This window comes from Stegodyphus dumicola, chromosome 10 (genome assembly GCF_044657685.1).
Source record: "Stegodyphus dumicola isolate Sdum_Otavi_A_Nest chromosome 10, ASM4465768v1".
Lineage (NCBI taxonomy): Eukaryota > Metazoa > Arthropoda > Arachnida > Araneae > Eresidae > Stegodyphus > Stegodyphus dumicola.
Window position 1 is genome coordinate 84,359,813 of NC_140777.1, and position 22,094 is coordinate 84,381,906.

Genomic DNA, 22,094 nt, shown 5'->3' on the forward strand with positions numbered 1-22,094 from the left:
GTTATATAAACCAAACCATCTTTTGAATGGAAGGGACAAAAGGGTGTAAATTTCTTATTTTTGGGGCAGCTTTGATTGTATCTCTGGTTTTCCACTTGATAACCATGGTTGAATTTTATTTCTTACTCATTTGGCCGACTCACTGGTTTCAGCTGTCCATCTGAGGTCTGCATTTCTATTTATCTATTCATCTCTTTTATCTCATCTATCTATTTATCTCTTTGTTGAAGGGAGTGAAGTTTTAACAACAAAATAAAAAAGGGAAATTCTCGGCTTGGTCAAGTTTAATATTATATGTAATTTTTAAGCCTATAGTTTTGGGTGGGTGGAGAAGCCGAGTTTTCTTTGGGGCTTGAGTCAGTTGGATTGAGGTTTTAGTAGTTGGTCCGAAAAAGAGTTTCTGTGGTCAGCTTGTCTTGCTGCAGACTTGTCTCTACAAGCGGGCTGGGGCTGCGTTTCTTTTCTACTGATGGGCCGGGAACATGCGCTGCCTCACTGAGGTTCCTAACTGGCTGGGGGGGGGAGGCACGATAACTTGCTTAGGAAGGGCGGCCAATTTTTTTTTGAAACGATATAGCAATTTACTGCAAGATTTAGATCTGACGTTTTCTACTTCATCCTGCACTTCAATATTTTTATCAGTATCCAGCATCTGGTGTTTCTGAAAATCCCATTTTTGTATGAGATAATAGTATTTCTCTTATGTTTCACCATACCTTCACAGGAAACTGTTGTGAACTCGGTCATTAATCCAGCATTTAAATATCCTTGCTTCATACCCAGCAGTTAGTAGGAAAATGGACTTCACCTTGTGAGTGCTGACTTATCTTAGTTTTTCCGAGACTGTCGGTTACAGTTTCTTCATTCATCTGCTTTCCATTACTTCAGAATTCTTGTTATTTTGGGTTTCTTCCTTGATGTTTTCTGCAAGAGTTCATTTATCTAGTATTATGTGTGGATTGGCGAAGGATTAATTCAGGCGTTCGATAATGTAATCCTCCGATGATGTCACCAATATGCAGGAGTTTCTTGTGTTCGAAGGATTGCGGAAGTCCTATGAGTTATCTTATGTTTTTATTCTTACTATTGTAGTGATTTCTCAAGTTGGAGTAATTTTAATTTATCTTGCATGACTGGTAGAAGTGTATTTCTAATTTGATAATAGTAAAAATGAATTATGCCGTAAAGTGACTTTAAAATTAGTATTTATAAAATGTGTAATTCTGTTAATTGTAATCTCTTACATCAATTGATAATTGCTTTTCAGCATTTAAGCTAAGACTGAAATTTCATAGAATTTTTTTTTTTTTTTTTTTTTTTTTTTTTTTGGGTGAGATCTATTTTAAACAACTAATTTAATGTTCTAGAACAATCAAAATAATCATTTATTATGTTAATTTGGTAATCTAATTTTGATAAATGATGCTTCAAAAAATATGATTGGAATGTTATTTACTATTGGATGTAAGGGTAGTCTGGCCAGCTGTCTTAATTTATGATATTCCAGTAATTTAATAAATGTTTTTGATATACAGTGAAATACTTTTAACGCGAAAATGCTTGAGACGAAATATCGGTTAACATAAAACAATACAACAGTCCCGACAAACTACTATATATTTTCATTCATTTTGTTTCTCTTAACACGAAATAAAAATTGCTTAACATGAAAAGATATCCTTTCTGGGAATGAACAAAATACGGAAAACACCGCCTCGCAGGTGAGATTTAAGCGAGGTGTGAAATGAAAGAGAGGTGGTTTCACATTTTTCGTAGAAAGGAGGCTAACTTGTCTTTAAAATACCCTCGGGATAGCCTGTGACACGAGCCAGTTTTGTTTTACCTAAGTTACTTTCACCTTCCAAATTCCTACAAACACCATGCGGACATCTCATTTCTCATCAGTTGGCTTTGGAATTTGGTGACAAGTACTTCGCACTGTGAGTAAAAATCAGTGAATTTAGTTCATATGTGGCACTCTGCATGTTTCTGTCTCTTCATATGTTGCACTTTGTGTGGAATTCAGTAACTCCAAGGATGAATGAAAATTGTTTTTGTCATGCACGATTCTCTATAGTATCAGATTCTTTGGCTCCAAAAGAAATGGAGAAGAGGATATTGAACGAGCTGACACTTAATGAAATGTTTAAGAAAGTTTCTGCGTTAAAGGACTGTCTTACTGTATTATCGGAAGAATTCGCTGCAGTAGTTGATTATTATGTGTATACAGCCCCAATTATGACAGACAAAGACATTTTGGAGTTTGTTCAAAGCTAAAAAAATATCATTAATGCAGACAAAAATGAAATGAATAATTCAGCTCCTGTTCCCACATCATCCGAAGTGAGGAACATCACAAAAAGTATGTGTAGTTATTTAGACGCACATTCCAATGGTGAATGAAATGAATAGCAAAATGGACGACATTGAACAATTTGATACTAAAAAGGACAGTGCAAAGAAAAATATCAGATTATTTTCTAAAAACTCAATAAGTATTTTTCAAAAGACTTAAAAATTTTGCATTAAATTTCATTAAGTTCTTGTGGATATCTTTGTTTCATTGATTTTTATTAAATACATGCATATATACATAGCTATGTAAATAAAATAAACGCTTATAAACTTAATTTTGTTAAATATATATTTTTCTTTCAATATCCTTTAACACGAAATTCTTTTAACACAAAAAAATATTTCTGTCTGCTCAGTTTCGTGTTAAACAATTTTCACCGTATATATTTTATGTTCATATGCATTATTTTGAGTTAATTCTTACTGTTGGTTTGTCTGGTCATTCCATTTGTTTGTGTTGTAAGTCTTTTTAGAAGACATGGAGACTTCACTTGGGTTATTGTTAATATTTTTATGGGTTTCATAATGCATCCTTTTAATTTAATGTACTAACCATTTAATATAATTATTTGAATGTTTATTGTTAATTTGAAATGATTAGTAGGTGTCAGCAATGTATTTAAACTCCTTGAATTTATTATTTATGGGAAATTGATTGATTGTTGCATAAGTATTTCTTCTCTGGTGTTGGTGAGTTTGTAAATTAATGGAATTGAACTTTGTTGTTCTTGACTAAATTATAAGAATTCATGAATATGTGTGAATTGAAATAATTGATTAATTTGAGAAATAGCATTATGTTTGCCCAAGCGCCAGCAAAGATTTTTTACCTCTTTATTTTTCGGGTTAAATTTTTTTGTGAATTTGCATTGATTGAGTTAATTGATTCTCAGAATAGTTCATAACTTAAATTATGTTAGGTAAGTCGCACAGTTCCTTCACTACACAGTTATGATTCAGAGTTTTCAGATAATAATTTGAGTAGATACTATTTTTTATTTATTTATGCGTCTAGTACCATCCATGTTAATATTATACCAACGAATTTTAGGTACCATCACTTTTTCAGTGATTTAACGGATATCCTTTTCCTAAATATAACATTTGCATAGTTGAAGGATGAAACTTACAGACAAACATACTGTAGATAACCACAGAATTTTTTATATAAAATAATCCTTGAGACGGATATTCTGATTCATGTATTATCATGCATGCAGTCTGCATCCTTCATTTTTGGAACACAATGAATGATATAGAGCAGAACCATTCAGGAGAAGCAAAGGAGAGTTTCAACAAGTTTTCAGTTTCAGATGAAATTTGATTCAGTGATTGGCTGAAATGTGTCTGCCTGCAGTATTATGTAAGATCTTATGGTACTGATTCATTTCAAATGATGCAGTTTAGTTTGATATGCTATGAAAAATTACTATTTCTAGGATAATTTTTTTTTATATCCATACATTTATCAGATGTCTTTTTAATATGTTTTATAACATATTTATTTATTTTTTTACTTGCTAGGATGCTGTGAAGCTTCAGAAGATAATGCAAGCAAAAGCAAGGGAATTAATTAATTTGCACATGAAGGTATCAATTTATTATGATTGACAAAAATTATAATAATTTTTTTGTATATTTTTAAATTTTTCTTTTGGCTATGTTGCCAAAGTATAAAAATACTTATAACTAATAAGTGAATTTTTTAAAAATATTTTTGATATGCATGAGTGTACTGTATAACCAAACTTCACCAAGTTCACTTGCTTATATGACGTAGGCGCATATGATCAACATTATGAAAGGGAAGATAAAAATGCTTTATTACTACTTTAGAATGAGTGAACATAAAAAGTTGAGTCTGTGGAATTATGTGTGATAGTTGGAATCTGAAATTTTAACTGTATAGTCAGAGTAATTAATGTGCAGTTGAATGTCTACTGGTTAACCATGAGGGTTTGTGTAAAGTATTGATATCACAGAAGAGAAATAGAAATGCAACTGACTCGCTAATTTGATTGAGCAACCAAGAAACTGATAAAATGAGATTAAATAAATCTGAATTTATACAGCCAGAGTAAATAAACTGCAAATGACTTCATTCTTATTTTAGAGATGGAGATTAAAGATTGTACAGTTTACTTGCAAATTACTACATAGGATTTTCATAATCATTCTGCTGTGACCTTACCTCTCAGTGCTGCAGTTTGAAATCACATAAAAGGTGCTCTTTATTGCATTGTGGATGAACAGATGTTCTTGTATGGAGAAGTTATGTATATTCATCTGGTATTCAGACATATGTTTATGCATTTGGAGTATGCCTAGTAAATGGTATTTGAAGGCATGTGCTATTGCAGTAAAATTTGGAAATTAAATCATCATTTTTAGAGTTGTGATTCATGCATTTCAAGAAATGTACATATCTATAGAGCAACAAAGTCATGGGTGAGACAGCGGGTGCAGGTACTGAATCTGCAAGTAAAATGCATATGACTTGCTAACGATGACAACTCCGATGATCCTGACTACTCCAACCTTCAACATCATGAGGAATAGAAATTGACTGTGAGCAGAATTTATGTTTACAACTATCCGCTGTCATTGCTGACTCTCCCACTACATAGCCAAATTAGCTGTCATAATTTTTTTTTTAAATTTTAAAATCATTATTTCAGTTTGTTTCTATATTGTTATATTTTTTAGTTTATATCTGAACAAATACTACTGTATGTTGTTTCGTGTATAGAATAATAATGTGTAAATAATGTAAATGCATGTTTATATCTATGTAAGAATAATAATAGGTATTGCAGTTTCTTACAAAATTATACTTAACAATTTGCAAATTCAAGTTATGTAAAGGTTTATTGAATGCAGTTATTATGTAACTTAGAGCGATTACAGTAAGCCATTTTTTTGCTGCTGTGTCTTGTACCATAATAATAATAATAATTTAAAAAAAGGAAAAAATATATATTATACTTTATAAAATTAATTGATACAATTGTTGCAAGCAGTAAAAGTAGAGATATGCATGAAATATAAATATGCTTATGTCTGAGGAATGAAGAAATAAAAATCTTTGATGTATTTTGATTGATTTTTCTGCTGTTGGGGGGGGGATAAGTGAAGAGTAATGCTAATTTGAAAAGTTTTACAATCTTAAAAGGAAAGGAGGAAAAGATTTTGAATATATTTTTTATTATAAAATTTCTTATTGTAGGATTCTGAAAGTGATGATGATGAGGACCGAGCTTCAAAACGAAAAGCTAAGAAATTAGTTATAACACCATTGCCTGAAATAAAGAAGATGAGAAGAAGTTTAGATGGTGATCCTAGTCTTAAAAAGAAGGCTAAAATTTTATACAAAACTCTACATGATTATACAGTAAGTTTTTATGGTAATATTTTGGTATGCTTACTAAGTATATTACTTTTTAATCTCTTTTCTGTATAGGAATTTTTACAGTAGACTTTCTTTTCCATAGAAAAGTTTTCATTGAATTAAACTTTTAAGAGTATAATTAATCACATTTCCTAGTGTTTTTGATTTTTCATGTGCTGTACAGGATCTAACAGGAGTAATGTCTTTTCATGAGTTAGTAACATAAACCAAATCTTTCATTACAGAGTTCTGCAGATTTTTAGTAATTCATAAACATGTAATAACGAAACACATTGTACTGTGTTTTAGCTGAAATGTTCAAATGTGTCCCATCTTGTGTGATATTCATGGTCCTAACAAACTATACTTAAGCAAGCCTCAAATGACATCAATGTCAGCTTTCAGCAAAAATTTCCCAGATTTTGTATTTCAAATCATGTGTTAGAAGTTATGGAGTTTGTTTATTGCACAGATATCTTAATCATTGACTATTTTATTCACTTTATACTTTGCTTCTATAGAAGGGGGCATTACTTCTGCCAGATATTGTATATGAATAACAAATGTTTTCTTATAATAAAATAATGCAGAGACTTGTTGAGACTTTGGCGATTCCGAATATTAGATTACCACTTTAAATCTAGTAAGACAACATGTAGAAATTATAAAATAAAAAAGTCTGAAATAGTGATTTATGTAATAGTAAAGCATTTATCAGAATTTAACCCCCCTTATTAAATTTCTTTCTTCCCAGTGGAAGTGATATAAGTTGCTTTGTTTTTTGTGCTAACACTTTCTCATTAATTTTACAGATAGACACAATTTCTTGCTCACTTATAATGTTTTATTGTTTAGGTCCTGTAATTGCCTCATTTAGAATTCCCATTGAATTACCAGTTGATTTTTTTTCATTCTCAACAATCTTTGTGTTATTTTCTTTTCTATCAGTAGTATTATTTCCTGGATTTAAAAATGTGCTATTAGAGATTTAGCCTTCTGTTAGCTAATTGATGACCGGAGTATTGTCATCACAAATGATACTAATAATCACAAATGGAAAACTCCTATATCATCTTCATTTATTAATACTTCTTCACAAATGCCATTAATTGGAAAATTTCACTTTTTGTTTACGATGTCTGAAAACCTCAAATTCACTCATCATAAAAAATTTACCTAGCATCTGCTATGCACTATTGCCAATGTATCATGAGATTAGCGACTAAAGACATGTTGTGCCACTAAATTTTATCATATTTCTGTGGCACAGAGATAAAGTTAAGCCTGAGTTATATTTGTTTAGTTATTATTATACTTATGTCTATTTGCAGCAAACGCTCAAGGCAATTTTTAGTCCCAAATTAATAAATTCCCCACGTATACTTGAAGCTTATCAAGGCTGGCACTAAGCATTATGACATGGTGCAGTCTCTGTGGATATGAACACTGCCAAGCAGCCTCCTTTAAATATTTTGTGCCGAGAGGTTTTCCCTAAAGATTTTGCCATCTCTTATTGCTTGATGCTTCTATAAATTAAATTAAAAAAAAATTGCTTAAATTCTGCCTCCCGGTTAAATTGTACCAGCTCTGGTACCAGTCCTAAGCATAACTGAGTGACAAACAAATGAGTTATTTTCAATTCAAATAGTACTATCTTTGGCTTATAAATCGTTTTGCTGATAAATATCATTAATTTTTTTCCACCATATAGAAGGAAATTTTTGTTAAATTTCTCCTCGTTAACACTGCACAATGAAGTTAGTTGAAGTCCGTAATCATTGCCAAGTGTGATGTCAACAGAAATGATTACCATGCTCCTTGGCATTCAATTACTAATATTTAAAAAGTAAATAAATAAAAATATTCTTTAGACATCACTGTATGAGTTCTTTCTCAGCTGCACTGTGTTTATAGTTATGTGGTGATGAAAATAATATGTAAAATAAAAAAATCTGAAAGCCTTCAGATTTGACATTATGCACAAAAGGTCATTTTTCTAACATTTTGTCGGTTACCTATATTTATTAAATATCATGTTCTTCGCGCTTAACCATAAAATTCAGTTCAACAGCAATATTGAAATAATTTTAAAATGAGCATATCTTTAGAATTTCTGATACACAGACTCTCGCGCTAGAGATAAAAATGTTTTTTCTCGTACAGTGTTGCCATTGCTCGCTTTGAAATTGTTGAGTTTAGTAATCAAAAATTTGCTACAAAGTTTTACAAAATAGGAAGTAGATAAAAAAACAAATTCAAAATTCGGGCTTCCAGATGCCGATATTCATGTGGAAACATACGTTATTCAAAATTTGATGGCTCTAGGTACTGTCGTTTTATCACAAAACAAGAAACATACATTTATTTATGCAGATTCTTCATTATTTAATTTCTTTAAATATAATACAGTGCTGTAATATTTGATGGCAACAGTTTGAAAAGTGAACCGACATTTAAAGTTTTCAACGCAAAATGCCAAAACAAAATTAATAGCCCTTCTGGGCTAACGCCCTTTGTGCTACTGATTCGCAGTTGGTGTCAGTGTCAAAGTGAAATTTAAAATCCTTCACATGTTGGCCAAAGAGTTTTGTTATGGAGTACCTTTGCAAATAAATGCATTTACCTCCACATCATTGTTAATAGAAAATAATAAATAATAATAAGTTGAATAAGAGTGAGCATAGTAGTCGGAAGGAGAAAGAGTTAACAACTGGGCACGCGAGTAGCATGAATGGTTGCTATGGTGACTAGAACAGCTGATGGGGTAGAAGAGCGACTCACTTGTCAGTCTTTGAGAAAGATAGTGAGGTTTGTAACAAAGCACTAGCTGAGAGCCATGGAGTGGTCAAGGAAGGGGTGGAAGACGAGGTCATTGCCCTAAGAAGAGATAGGCACTGTTTAAGTGCAAAAAGGTGAGTTGTCAGTTGTTTTATTTTGCGGAAATCGTATTTAAAATTGAGTGAAAGTGATGAGTTGGTAATGAAGTTGCATTAAGTGGATGAATAAAGTAAATCAAGGATGTCTTCATATGTTGTTTTATTATGAAAAAATATCAAATGCGCAAGCATAAAGCATTAAAAATTTTTTCTAAAAAAAGGGGACAAGATTCCTGGTGATCTTGAGGTCCAAATTTTAGATAATTCCAGATTCAGTACTGTAGAAGGTGTTATAATTTAATTCCTGAATCTGAAGACCTGCTTCATATTTATCTAAGATATGGATTCTCATTTGTCTTTCTGTTAAAATATGATGCTTTTTTTTTTTTCTTCTTTCATGCAATCAACACTTTGTCAATTATGCCTACAGATTAATTTAATCAAAATTTAGTATTTGTTTAATGCAGTAACTTTTTTAATTGCATTCAGTCTGTGCACAGAAAAATAAAGGAATTTTAATTTACCATTATTATCAATGTTACTTTTATTGTTCTTTACTTTAGGAAAGCATTGTTCATCCTAATGTAAATATATATATTTTACAGCATTACAAGTTCCGTTTAAAGTAATTGGCTCTATAAACCTATGCATGGTAAAAAATAAATGTGGAGGTATAAGCTTCAATTTTTAGAGAATAATTTTGTGCCCATAACTACTACTTTTTGTTTGCTTGTTCTTTCTTTTAAAAGTTCTGGATAAAAAGTTCTGGAAGTTTAAACCTGACCTTCGTACATAAAATCTGTTAATTGATTGGCTTTTAACTGTATTGTATCAGATCAAGTTTTTTTATAACACCTTTATTTGTCTATATGTTTTGTTTCCCCCCCCTAGGATGAAGAAGGACGCCCGCTAATCTCTGTTTTTATGGAAAAGCCATCCAAAAAGGACTACCCTGATTATTATGAAATTATAACTAACCCTATAGACATGAAGACTATTGACAGTAACATAAAATCTGAAAAGGTGAAAAAGTTACTATTTTATCTGTTTTTTGATAATCACTCTTATATACCAGAATTGCTCTTAGATATGATGTTATTATCTGTGAGTGTAATTCTTTCCACAGCTTTTGACAATCTTAAGACTTTGCTGTTCTATTATGCACATTAGCTGTTGTGGTGTTTAACAATTTTCAGTTAATCCACGTTTCACAACATTTATAAATTGTAAGTCTATACGTTATTTAAACTAAGAGAAAAAATTTTAGTCATACATATGTTTCAATATTTTTATTCCTCGTATAGTTTTTAGTGAGCCTAAATCAGCTATATCAGTTTCAAAAGCATCTGCTAATGATTGTACCCTACTACAACAAAAGCCACTCTGGAGTGTTTTCTGCTAACTCTTGAGAAATCAACTGAAGTTACCCCCTCCTCTCTTTGCATGTGTCATTATGCCAGAATAGAATTGAAATATGGAAAAAAATTGGCGTGTCACTTCAGGAAGGTTCAATTTTGTGCTAAATTCGTATGTTAAAACAAAGCTATATGTAAATCTTAACACATATCCTGAATTTTCATATCCTGAAAGTGCGACTTATGAAAAATGAAAGTTGAAATTCATCAGTCAAATAGAATGAAAGATATGGGCCTGCCCCCCTCCCACTTGCAAAAATGCCGATTGTTGAACTCAGGTCATCCTATCCGTTTTGTTCAGAAAACTGCCTGCAGATCACAACACTACTTGTTTTGGAAAGTTTAGCATGCATCAGCATCTCTTGCAAAATTTTATCAAAATATTCCAGTAAGACATCTTAAGATGTTAATCTAGGAAATTCTGGGAGCAAGCATATACTCAAAACGAAAGTAATTTTGATTTGCGACACACAGTAAGAAACCAAAATAAATTTTAATATTTAGAAACAAGAATGTTTACTGACGTAAAGAGTTTCAGAATAAAAACAAATTTTACAAGTAAAAACGTTTTTCACTCATTCAAGGCATACAGCAATTCAGCAGGGGGGGGGCTGACTGGCTTACCTGGGTAGTATTGAAGAATACCAAAGGCTGTGCTTATACAATAGAAAAATGAATAAGGTTGATACATTTTTTAACATTTAGATTTATATCACAGCATGGAACAAACACACTTCAAAAAATAAAAATTTTATTATTTTTCAAGACTTTTCACTGTCCCAAAATTTTAAGACATGTTAATATGCCAGTATCATGAAAGGAATCCAAACATGAGTTTCTTTTTCACTCTACAGCTGCCATCTGTTTGCTTTAACTCAAAATACAACTTATCTTCACATACAAAGCAAAAATAAAAATACAAAACAAATTATATCATTTTACAATCTTTACCAAAAATAACAGAGTTAAATTATGTAAAAATACTGTTTAAGTCTTTTCTAAAGTAAGTTCATTAAACGATTCAAAAACTAATAAAAATTTCTTATAAATTCACTTGATCTCAGCTTGTCACGACTGTGTCTGCATGTGTTTATGGAACACTGATTAGTTCCCCAACATAAAACCAGGGACTGCTTTTATACTTACCTTCTATTGTATTTTGGTGACTTAAATGTTAGTTATGACTCTAGATAGACATTATATGCAATTCCTTTTTATACCTTTTTATTGATTTATGCAATGTAAATGTGCATTAAATATTCATGTGGTCCTGTGAGTTTAGGTATAATGTGAAACAGGGAATGTGTTTTTTTTTTTTTTTTTTTTTCCTAATGATGCATTCCATATTAATTTGCTTTGAAAATTATAAGCCTTTTTTTTTTTTTTTTTTTTTTTTTTTTTTTTTTTTTTTTTTGTCATACTGAATTGAACTGATTTCTAAAAGCAAAATTTTTTCATGGTATTATGTTTCTTGATTGTTTAGAATAACTAACTATTCATGTATCCATTTTAAAAATTTTTGTTTTGTTTTTCAGTACACGAATGAAGAGAATTTGATTGCTGACTTCAGACTAATGTTTGCTAATTGCAAACATTATAATGAAGAAGGTTCACAAATATACCAAGATGCTGAGACTCTTGAAAATGTTTTAAATGCAAAAATACAAGAACTTGGTGGCAGTGTCACTGAAACTCCCAAGATTCGTATGCCTGTGAAAAGGTATCGTTGTATTTTTATTGGAAAAGTTATACATAGAAACCTGCACTCCCCCCACACAATTCTGCATAATTTTGAATAGCACTTGAATGTAAGCCAAAGTTAGACTGGCTTTCAGTGAAGTAAAAAAGAGCACATAATTCAAAAATAAAACTGATGTCCAAGGTAAATTATTTGTATTTCCAAATTTGAAACAGATTATTTTGTTAAAATGCCATATAATTCTGGAGAAAGAATGTGTCATGCTTTTCTTTCTTTCTTTCTTTTTTTTTTGTTTTTTGAGGTGTAAATAGCAGTAAGACATGTATAATGCAAGCTGTTGTGTAAATGTATGTCATTGTTACTTTAGTGAGTTTTTATTTCTAGTCTGTAATTTTTAATTAAATATCCCCTCCTCTGTTTGAGAAGTAACTGTGTAAGATCTATCTCTAACTGTCCACATGCATTAACTTAGATCCTACGATGAACCTGGCGAATTCTCGTACAGGCGGGAAATAAATACCAGCACAGAAGAAGGTGAAAAGAATCCTGTATTAACTCAAACTAAAATAACAGACAGCACGGACTTTGTGCTTTACAAAAACACCGTTCACTTGCAGCAATAACTTAAACGTAGACAAGAATACAAAATCAAATCTGAAAAATAAAACGAGTGCAAGAACACATTTCAAAATTTCTACTAAGAGATGGACTCACTGAGATCTAACCAGTGTGATACTAAACTGAAAACGGTCAAAGGGCCTAACTCGAGTTACTGCAAAAATAACAACGAAATGTGCGCTAGGCTAGCGAAACACGCTCTGAATAAAACTGAGATAGTCACATGTTTAAATAGCACTTCACTTAACTTTAAATTTACATCCTGGCGAGAGAATGTGAGAGGAAGTTTGAAAAGTTGAGAACAGGTAAACTTAAAATAAATTTGTTATGCAAATTAAAAAAAACCCTACAACTGTTAAACGAAATTACATTTTGTAAATTTATTTGATGTATTTAATTGTACATTTTCTTATCAGAGTATTATATAAAAGAATGATTTCTAAATCTCATTTATTTTGGAATATGTAAAATAAGAGGTTTTGGAATTTTATGAAAAATTCTGTATATTTTGGTATTTATATTTGTTAGAAATTTTACATTTAAGCACAGCAAGCTGTCATTCTATATTAATTATTTTTAAAAGCATACCTAAAAACTGATTTATAGAAAATCCATTTTCATATTTAAGCTTGGTTTGTGAAATTTCTTTTCAGTTTGAAACCCAAGCTGAATGGTAATTGTTTAACTTAAAAGGTGGTGGTGTGGTGTATTTAATTATGGCAAAGCACACTAGGGCTATCTGCCTAAGGGAAGGGATGCCTTTCGTGGAGGACTTTCTAAGGGAAACTGGCTCGTATACACGTTACACATGGGGAAAACGCCCATGCAGCCAGCCCGTTCGCGGGATTCGAACCTCGGACCGAACTACCAGTGTTCAGCGACTTTACCGCTCGGCCGCTGGTGGGCCGTTTAACTTAGGGGGGGGAGGAAATTAAGTTTAACTTAAAAGAGAATTTAGGTTTTGTGTTCTAGGTTTTGATTAATCTATTAGGCAAAACACCTGAGATTTGTATTGATTATCTTGGACTTCACCTGAGCTTGGAGTGTCAGTTATGGCTATCTGAAGCATTAATTGGTATATATATGTGTATAACATTAAGAAAGGCAAAATTTTGTTACAGGAAGTTACAGCAGTGAGCATTAACTTTGAATAATTAGAATGATAGTTCCATCCAAGTAATCGTATTTATTTAGCTTCAAATTGGTTAACTAGAAGCTCTATCCTACTTAACTTCATTCTTTTTCTTTCATCATTCCAAGTAAACCAGGAAAAGGATCAGTGAAACTATCATATCTATAATTATTATAATGATTTAATAGAAATAATATGAATATAAAAAAAAACAACAAACTTGCCATTTAAAGGAAAATCAATTATTAAAATTAAAAGTATAACTCACATTTAAATAAATGTGTAGAGTAGGTGTATATTTGACACACTGACAAATAAAAATTTGTATTAGGCTTAGGAACAATATTAATTCTGTAGAAAATGACATGCAGATAGATACACATTTTCTTTTTGAGGAATTGGAAAAATCGTGTCTTTAAAAAATGACATTTTTGCTAAAATTAAATGGAAGAAATTGTCATTTTTTGCACGCAAAATGGTCATTAGTGCTTATTTCATTTGTTGAAGTATTCATTTTATAATGTATTTTTCCCTCACCAAATATAATTACTTTGTTTTGAATTTTTTTAAAGAAAGAAACATTTTTTTAGCAAAGTAAAATAATTGTTATCACCAGATTTTCATTTGCTTCTTAACCAAAAGTGCTTTGTTTTCCAAAATAGTAATTATCTCTAAATAGGACTGGAAATGGAGAATCTGATTTCCACCAATTTTGCACTGCTTTTAAGTCAAAATTAAAAAAAAAAAAAAAAAAAAAATCATTTTTACTCTGAAATGTTGGGGATGCTTGGAGGGCATACTGCTGACATTTATGTGAATCTCCTTTTCAAATTTTCTTTTATCATAATTTAAGCATTTCTTTGTATTGGGGAGGGATCTTATTTGGAGTTTATGTTATTTATTGAATTGTGGGTTCTTTTTTTTTCTTCTTCCCCCCCCCCTTGCTCCATACTGGTGATTGTTTTTAGGTCTCCTCAAATAAATATCTTTTCTTTCTATTTCACTGTTATTTCTTAATGTCATTCCTAAAAATTGGACATCAGTTAAATTTTTGAATATTTTTTTTTTCAAAATTTTAATTTTACATCATATCTAGTTATATTTATTGTATAGTTAAAAGATAGGTGTTAAGTTGTGTTTGGTTTTATTTAAATTGTTAATTTCCCTTCTTTTTTTTTAATTTCTTTATTTTTATTTCATGCTTGATATTTTTTTTATCTTTTTTTTCAGAGTGATAAAGGAGTTTGCTAAAGAAGAGTTGTATGTAAACCAATAACATATTTTTTCATTTCGATGCTTTTTTTTTTCTTTTTTAACTAATTTTTTATGAATAATTTCTTTAAATGAGGCAAAATAAAATTTAGAGTGTTGTAAATTATTTCTTACTCTATTTTTAAACTTATTTTTAATATTGGCTGGTATTAATAATTAAAAGCTTTTTATATTTTTAGTTTTACTAACCAAATAATTATTATGTTTACCACTTCATTAAAATATTTTTGGTTATAGAAGATGTCTCTTTTATCATAATATCCACTTCATTTTTAACAGTGGATATAGAAATGCATATAACTAAGAAAATCATTTCATGCTTATTAATTTCTTTTAAAAATAATTTTGTACTCATTTGAGATTTCGGAATACATTTTATAATTCATTTATGTTTTCATATCTGGGCTTTTATTTATGTAGGAATTTCGGTTTTGGTTAATTTGTTTCATCTGTTAGCTTTTAATGGACTGTCATTATGGTTTTGTGCTTTCTTCAGAACATTTCTTTTTAAAATGCATTCATGTTTGTAAAAATTTCAGCATCATGAAGGAGTTTTCGAATTTAAAAAGAAAATTTTGCCATATTTTATTAATGGTAATCCAAATGATTCAAGTTTTAAACCAATAGAACTATATTAAGTACATAAAATCAGTATTCTGTGAAGCTGCTGAGTGGCAATAAGAGCTTCTATATGTTGTGGCATCAAATCAGGGAAGCCTTGGAATGTGATCTTAGGTATTGCTCACTTGTTTGCTTCAGTCTAAGTTTACAATTTCTTATGACTACTGGAGAACAATAATGAGCCGTTAATGAGTATTTATATTCTATGCAATTTCAGTTGCAGTATGTCTGGCAAATGGGTAATGAAATGTTATCATGCAGTCACTTGCAATCTTATTGAAATATACCACCAGACATTCACTACCGAAAATCAATGGCTTCAACCTTTCAAATTTATGTCTTATAACAGTTGTTGTTGAGTATACCTTCATTTCATAAATTTATGTTAAGTATATGTATTTTTTTATGATTTGCAGTGCATTTATTTAATACTTTTAGTGGATATTTTTAGTCGTACTCAAAAGGAGCTATTAAATAAAAATATCTAAAAGCATATATTTAGATCTGTCAGTTATAAAATAGTAATCATACGCTACTCTTTTTATAATGTAACCATATCTGTTGTGTAGGAAAATACTGTATTTAAAATATGATTGCCTCATCTGTTTGTGTGTATTTGATGTGACAGAGAATCCATTTCCAAATGATGTTATTAATTATTTTTAAATATGTATGTCAACATTGGCATATACAGGGTTATCCAAATTAAACTTACCCAACTCAGAGGCCTGTGCAGAGTGTTGTAGTATGGGTCATAATGGGATGAAATTTTAAAAACAGACACTTCAGATCATGTGCCCGAGATTTATTACACAAAAAAAAAAAAAAAAAAAAATTAGTACAAGAAGTTGCCAATAGGTGGCGCTGTAACACTAGTAATGTGCATATTGCAGCAATGTGATTTGAGAGCAACGTGATTTGTATACGGAGAAGCCAGAAGTCATGGAATGGGTTAATCTTTCTTCAGCGCATCAGTGAGCTTCATAGAATGGTCAGGGAGTCAACAAATCACAGGTATAAAGGATAATCATTCACAAAACTCATTACAGATAATAATTATACTAAATTTTATGGTGCTATGTTTATTGATTATGGTCTTGTTCCCAGAGAGTTGCATTTCTTATCAGTGGAGTGCAAGGACCAAAATGAAATGCTGTTTGACCTACGTTCTTGCAGTGAGAAATGAATGATGTTGTTTTGTTGGAATACTGCCATCATTGTCAGGTTGTTCACAAAGAGCAGACAAACTGCAGAATAGTTTAATAGTTCAAACCTGTCAGGAGTTGGTTTCATATGCCTAGAGGATCATACACAGACCACATAAACACATTGTGCACTAGAGCTGAACTCTTTCCAGTCTCAAGTGTTTCTTGCAGACTTGGAAGAGTCTAGCTTCATGGAATCCACTCCACACTATGAAGCACTTTTCAGCACAAAATAGCCGAAATCTTTTCTTGTTGGATCATATTACCTAAATCTCTCTGTTGTTTGACTGTCTTTTCCTGATGTTTTAGGGCTAATTCTAGTTTCAGAGCACTGTAATAATGTCAAAGAAATGACAGTTTCAGGTCATTGAATACTAAATATATGCAGAAGAATATGTGGCAAAAAGTAGTCCTCTCACAGATGTTTTGTGTTTGACCTGCACTGAAACATGCAGTAATTTCATAATGTTTGTTCAATTGGATGGTGTAGGATAGAATGCAGTAATTAATTGACTCCAAATGGATAGTTTCTTGCATCTCAGCTTGGTAATTTGGTGTTAATGTTCATAGCATTTGCATGTTCACTATTTTATGTATGTGGAAATTTCTTCATAACCGTTATTACAATAAACTCTGAATACAAAACATAGTATATAATATTATGTAACATGATCTAATATTGACATGATGTAATGAAATACAACTGAGAAAACAAAATTTCTGCATGGTCTTTGATATTTACCTCTTGCTGCTGCTGATTATCATGCTTAATTCAGAGATTGTAATAAAACTTCGGTATTTAGCAACATGAATTATCGATTACTGCATATTGAATGCTAGAAATTTATTGACTGAAGAGTCATTTGGTGATTAGTGTCCAGTATATTAGTTATGCATGTAATATATTAACTGTTGTTTAGTCTCTCAGTGTATAGAAATGTCCCTCTTCTAACTTTCAGAGTTGTTTTGCTCAAAAATTTCTAAAAAATTGTTATACATTATGTATATTTTTGCTAAATGAATTAAGGATTTTATTTAATCTTTTTATTTGGGGAAAAATGTACTATATCTGCTGTTTATCATGCATAATATAACATTAAATAATTTCATATAAATTTATCTCTTATTTTTGTTTGTATTTTCTTTTCTAATTCTGTTTTCTATTTTTTTCCTTCTGAATTTCTTTAATTGGGTATTGAGTTTTTAATCATAGGGAAATATAAAATTTTTATTTTGTCTGCTTATGTTTAAAACTATGTTTAATTTGCTGTAATTGTTCAAAAAGAGTTCTGTATGTCAGATACTTCATCATTTAAATTTGTGAAAAAATTCTTCTGACATTTAAATTTGGATTATTTCAGAAAATTAATTTAAATATTTTAGCTATTGGTAATTATTTTTGTTTTGATTGATTAAAATTCTAGGCATAAAAACACAGTTTTCACTGGCATAAAACAAAAACTAAAGACATTTTATGACACTGTCAAAGAATATACTGACAACAGAGGAAGAAAACTGTCTGTAATATTCAATAAACTGCCATCGAAAACAGTAAGTACTTTTGTTTCTTTTGCTTTTTTGTTTAAACTTAATGTTGTTATTAACTATCGGCATATCTGAAAATAATAAGTACTTTTTTATTTTTATTGTATTTATTTTGTAAAATTTTTTAATATAATGGTGTTAAATATTATAACTAATAAATTTTCAAAATGTATGGAGTACTAGATATTTGAATGTAATTTTTATATTCTCAGGTAAAGAAGGAATGTTTAAGGTAGATTTTTTTTGCATATAACTAAAGACTTTACTATCCTTTATGAAATTGTCCATTGTGAAGTTTTTTGTCAAAATTCATATCCATTGACTAGCAAGTTTCAGTAACTTTAGATAAAATTAACTATTTTCTTTCCAGATTTTAATTTAAAGAATTTAACAGTTTATTGCATTATTATAGGACTATCCTGACTATTATGAGGTTATCAAAAGACCTATAGACCTTGACAAAATTGGTGCCAAACTGAAATCTGGACAATATGAAACATTAGAAGATATGCTTTCAGATTTTGTGTTAATGTTTGATAATGCTTGTAAATATAATGAGCCTGATTCGCAGATTTATAAGGTGAGCGGTCATTAAATCTTTGAAGTTATTTTATTAGTTGAGATCAATTTAGACAGTTTTTACATGTATGTAGTTGTAAGAAAGTTCAGCCTTATTTTTAAATATTTTAGTTTATTGTTCAAATGATCTTATATTTCTATCCTCTCTTTTTCTTGAAGTAATTATTCCTGTTATTTTATTAGAGCTATTTTTTAAAGCATATGACTGGAATTCAAGCAAATACTGAGCTTTTCTTTTATGGGTGCAATGTTTTGATAGACTGTGTTCAATTACATTTAAATCATTACTGTAGAATTAGTGTATTCTTTTAATTTTTTATCCTAAGTCAAATTTTATGAATTTTTTTTTAAAAAGTCTCTGATTAAAAGCAGTTAACTAAATTTAATTTGAAAGAGGAAACTGAAACACCTAAGTTTTTTCTTAAATTAACTGTCTAGCAAAAGAACTTTTAAAAATTTTTTGAAATTTCTTAAATGTAATAATTCTTTAGTTTTTGTTTTAAAATGTTTTAAATGCATATACATGTTGCATAAAAAATTATGTGCTGCACTGAAAAAGTTATTAAGAAAATTCTGTCTGCATCCTTTTAAGTGATATCGTTAAAAGCATCAACATACAGATTCCAGTTATTGTTAAAAAGTTTTTTATTTATTTTTTTTTTTTTTTTTTTTTTTTTTGCTTTATTTTATTTTTAGGCAAAAGATGTATTGTTTAAGTTGCATTATATTTAAAGCGACAATGTGTATTAATATAATAGCTCAGTATTTATTTTAAAGACTGCATTCTAAATTCAAGTATATTTTGAATTTTAAAGTTGACTTGATTTTAATAAAATGAAGTGATGAATAAGTAACTGGAGCAAACATTATATGTTTTTCACATATGTGAAATTGGGCAGTTTTGCAGTATTTTCTTTAAGCTCATCTTTTCTTTCTATACAACTGCTAATAATAAATCTAATAAGTCTGTATTCCAAAATACCAGCCTATAGTCAAATGATAAGACAAATAACCAAATAACGTCAGCTACACAATATTAGTTATGATATGTAAGTGATGTGAATAGCATATTTTAATGTTGCTTGGTAACATATCATTAAGCTCAATTTTTAGCCATCGTTTTTTTAACTAAACCTTAATTGAAGCCCATACTAAACTAGAACACAGACCCATTTATTTTTTACTGTAGCAATTCAAATTGGCTAATCCCCTTTTTTGGTTACTGGTTACGCAGTTTTATTTTACTTAAAAAAATTGTTTAAAATCCTAACTTTTGTGTGTTTTATGCCATTATTTATTACGAAGCTTTCTTTGATATTCTAGTCTGGATGATCATGATGAATTTGCTAATCATGAAAATACTTTGCTTTTTAATGTAAGCTTTATATAGGTTCTGCCATTAAAACTATTCCTGTCTTTATTGAAGATTAGGTATACTAAATTTTTGTATTTTTTTAATCGAAAAGTATCGAAAATAAAATTTTAAAAAATAATAAATAGATAGTAAAATTTTACCAATGTTCATTTATTTATTAAGAAAAATCCTAAAAATTATTCTTTTTTTCTAATTTATTAAGAAAAATCCTAAAAATTGTTCTTTTGGGGGGAGAGATATTGAATATTAATTTTCCAAATAATGATCTTATACTAACATATATACATAAGATTTTCAATTTTAAAAATAATTTATTGGAATTTTAGCCCTCCATGTAGATATAAGAAATAATAGTAATAAAAATGCTGATTTTAAATATAGAAAGTCCGATTACTCTGTCTGTATCCCTTGATTGCAAAAAGTTGTGAACTACTGATTTGTGTATGTATGTCATATATCTTAACACACCATTAAATCACACATTTATGCCTAGCAAATTTTATTTAGTACAGCATGTATACTGTTTTATTAAATTGATGTAGTAGTGGAAATGTAGTTTATATATAGCATAACAACTGTTCAAGTAACTAAATGATCTTGTTCATTGTATTTGTCTCTGGGCAAAATAATTTAGTCTTGGTGCTTCTACAATTGCATGTCATGCCAACTCATTAATTTTTTTTCATGTGTAACTGTTTATTTTAATTTGTTATTAATTTTACAATTTATTTGTTTATATTTATCCCATTGATTAATATATTCTTAAAGTTAGCTAATTGTTAAAAGAATAGAAAAATATTTTTTTCTAGTAGTATTGAAGTGATAGTGTTTACAAATGAAGGCTGATATAAGCCCACCAGTGGCTTAATGATAAAAGCCACAAAGCACTAATAGTTTATTCTGGATTTTATTCCTGTCGGTTAAACGGGCTAGCTGCATAAGGTATTTATGTTTTCACCCATGTGTAAAATAAGGGTAATTTTCTCTCAGAAAGTCCTTTCGAAAGGCTAATAATCCTATTATGCTTTAGTGTAATAAAATAATCCAGTCCAGTTCATCAAAGTTTATTATCTGTCGAAGAGAATGTTATTAAGGTGCAGCATTTTTTTTTTTTTTTTTTTTTTTTTTTTTTTTTTTTGTGATTCTGGATATGAGAGAAGAGAGAAAAATTGCTTGAATATGTTTCAACATTCCAGATATCTCATAATGAGTGAAATGACAAACAATCCACAATCACTGTATAGCTGAATATCTGTTGGTCTACTAAGAATATGAATTTTGAAACGTCCCTTAAAAATTCTAATTATTCCTTTGGCTACTAATTAGACATCAGATGCTTTTAGACTGTTTTCTCCCTCACAGAATCACTAGATTTTTGAAGAAAGAAGGCTTCATTATTGCCAAGTGGGTAATGCCCAATATAGCAATTATGGGGCCGCTGTGTACTGGTGGTTCGACCCAGGTGAACGGTCTGCCTTCATGGTAGTTTTCATGGTCTTCTCCATATGTAACATGTAAATGAGCCAGTTTCCCTCAGAAAGTCCTCCAACCCCTTAGACAGATAGTTCCTGTGTGCTATTCAAATAACCTAACCTTAAAAAATATATATATATATGACATGATATGAATGATTTGGAACTTTGGTGACGTCGTAATAGATGCCTAGCGAAGAAACTTGGCAAGACAGACATGGTTAATAATTAAGATAATTTTATTATTGAAAGCAATTAGGGATTTGCAATATTTGCTTCACATACAGACAGGCATCTTATGCATCCTACAATTTTGTTAGCTTAGCACACATATTCAGTGAACAAAGAAGGTAGCCGCAAAGCAACTGGCCAGGAGGGAAGCGTAAGCGAAAGTGTCGCAGCAATTCAGAGGAAAAAGGGAGGGAGTCAAAAGAAGTATGGTTTACAATTATCTAGTGATCGGGCAAGAGGTATCTGCATTAAGTGTTACATAGGATCGCATGATTAATTTGAAAGACGCAGTTTAGACTTATAGCGCTATT

The 22,094-nt window shown here is 30.1% G+C and overlaps 1 protein-coding gene across 10 annotated transcripts in view; it reads left to right on the forward strand.

Moving 5' to 3' along the window:
* polybromo (protein) overlaps positions 1-22,094 on the forward strand; it is a 174,135-nt gene that overhangs the window by 72,018 nt on the left and 80,023 nt on the right. For all 10 annotated transcript variants that reach the window (XM_085825181.1, XM_085825188.1, XM_085825183.1 and 7 more), the window contains 7 exons: positions 3,880-3,945; positions 5,582-5,746; positions 9,511-9,642; positions 11,570-11,754; positions 14,714-14,743; positions 18,006-18,132; positions 18,539-18,706. In XM_085825181.1, the coding sequence (XP_085681307.1) occupies positions 3,880-3,945; positions 5,582-5,746; positions 9,511-9,642; positions 11,570-11,754; positions 14,714-14,743; positions 18,006-18,132; positions 18,539-18,706 (873 nt within the window). The remainder of the gene's footprint in view (positions 1-3,879; positions 3,946-5,581; positions 5,747-9,510; positions 9,643-11,569; positions 11,755-14,713; positions 14,744-18,005; positions 18,133-18,538; positions 18,707-22,094) is intronic.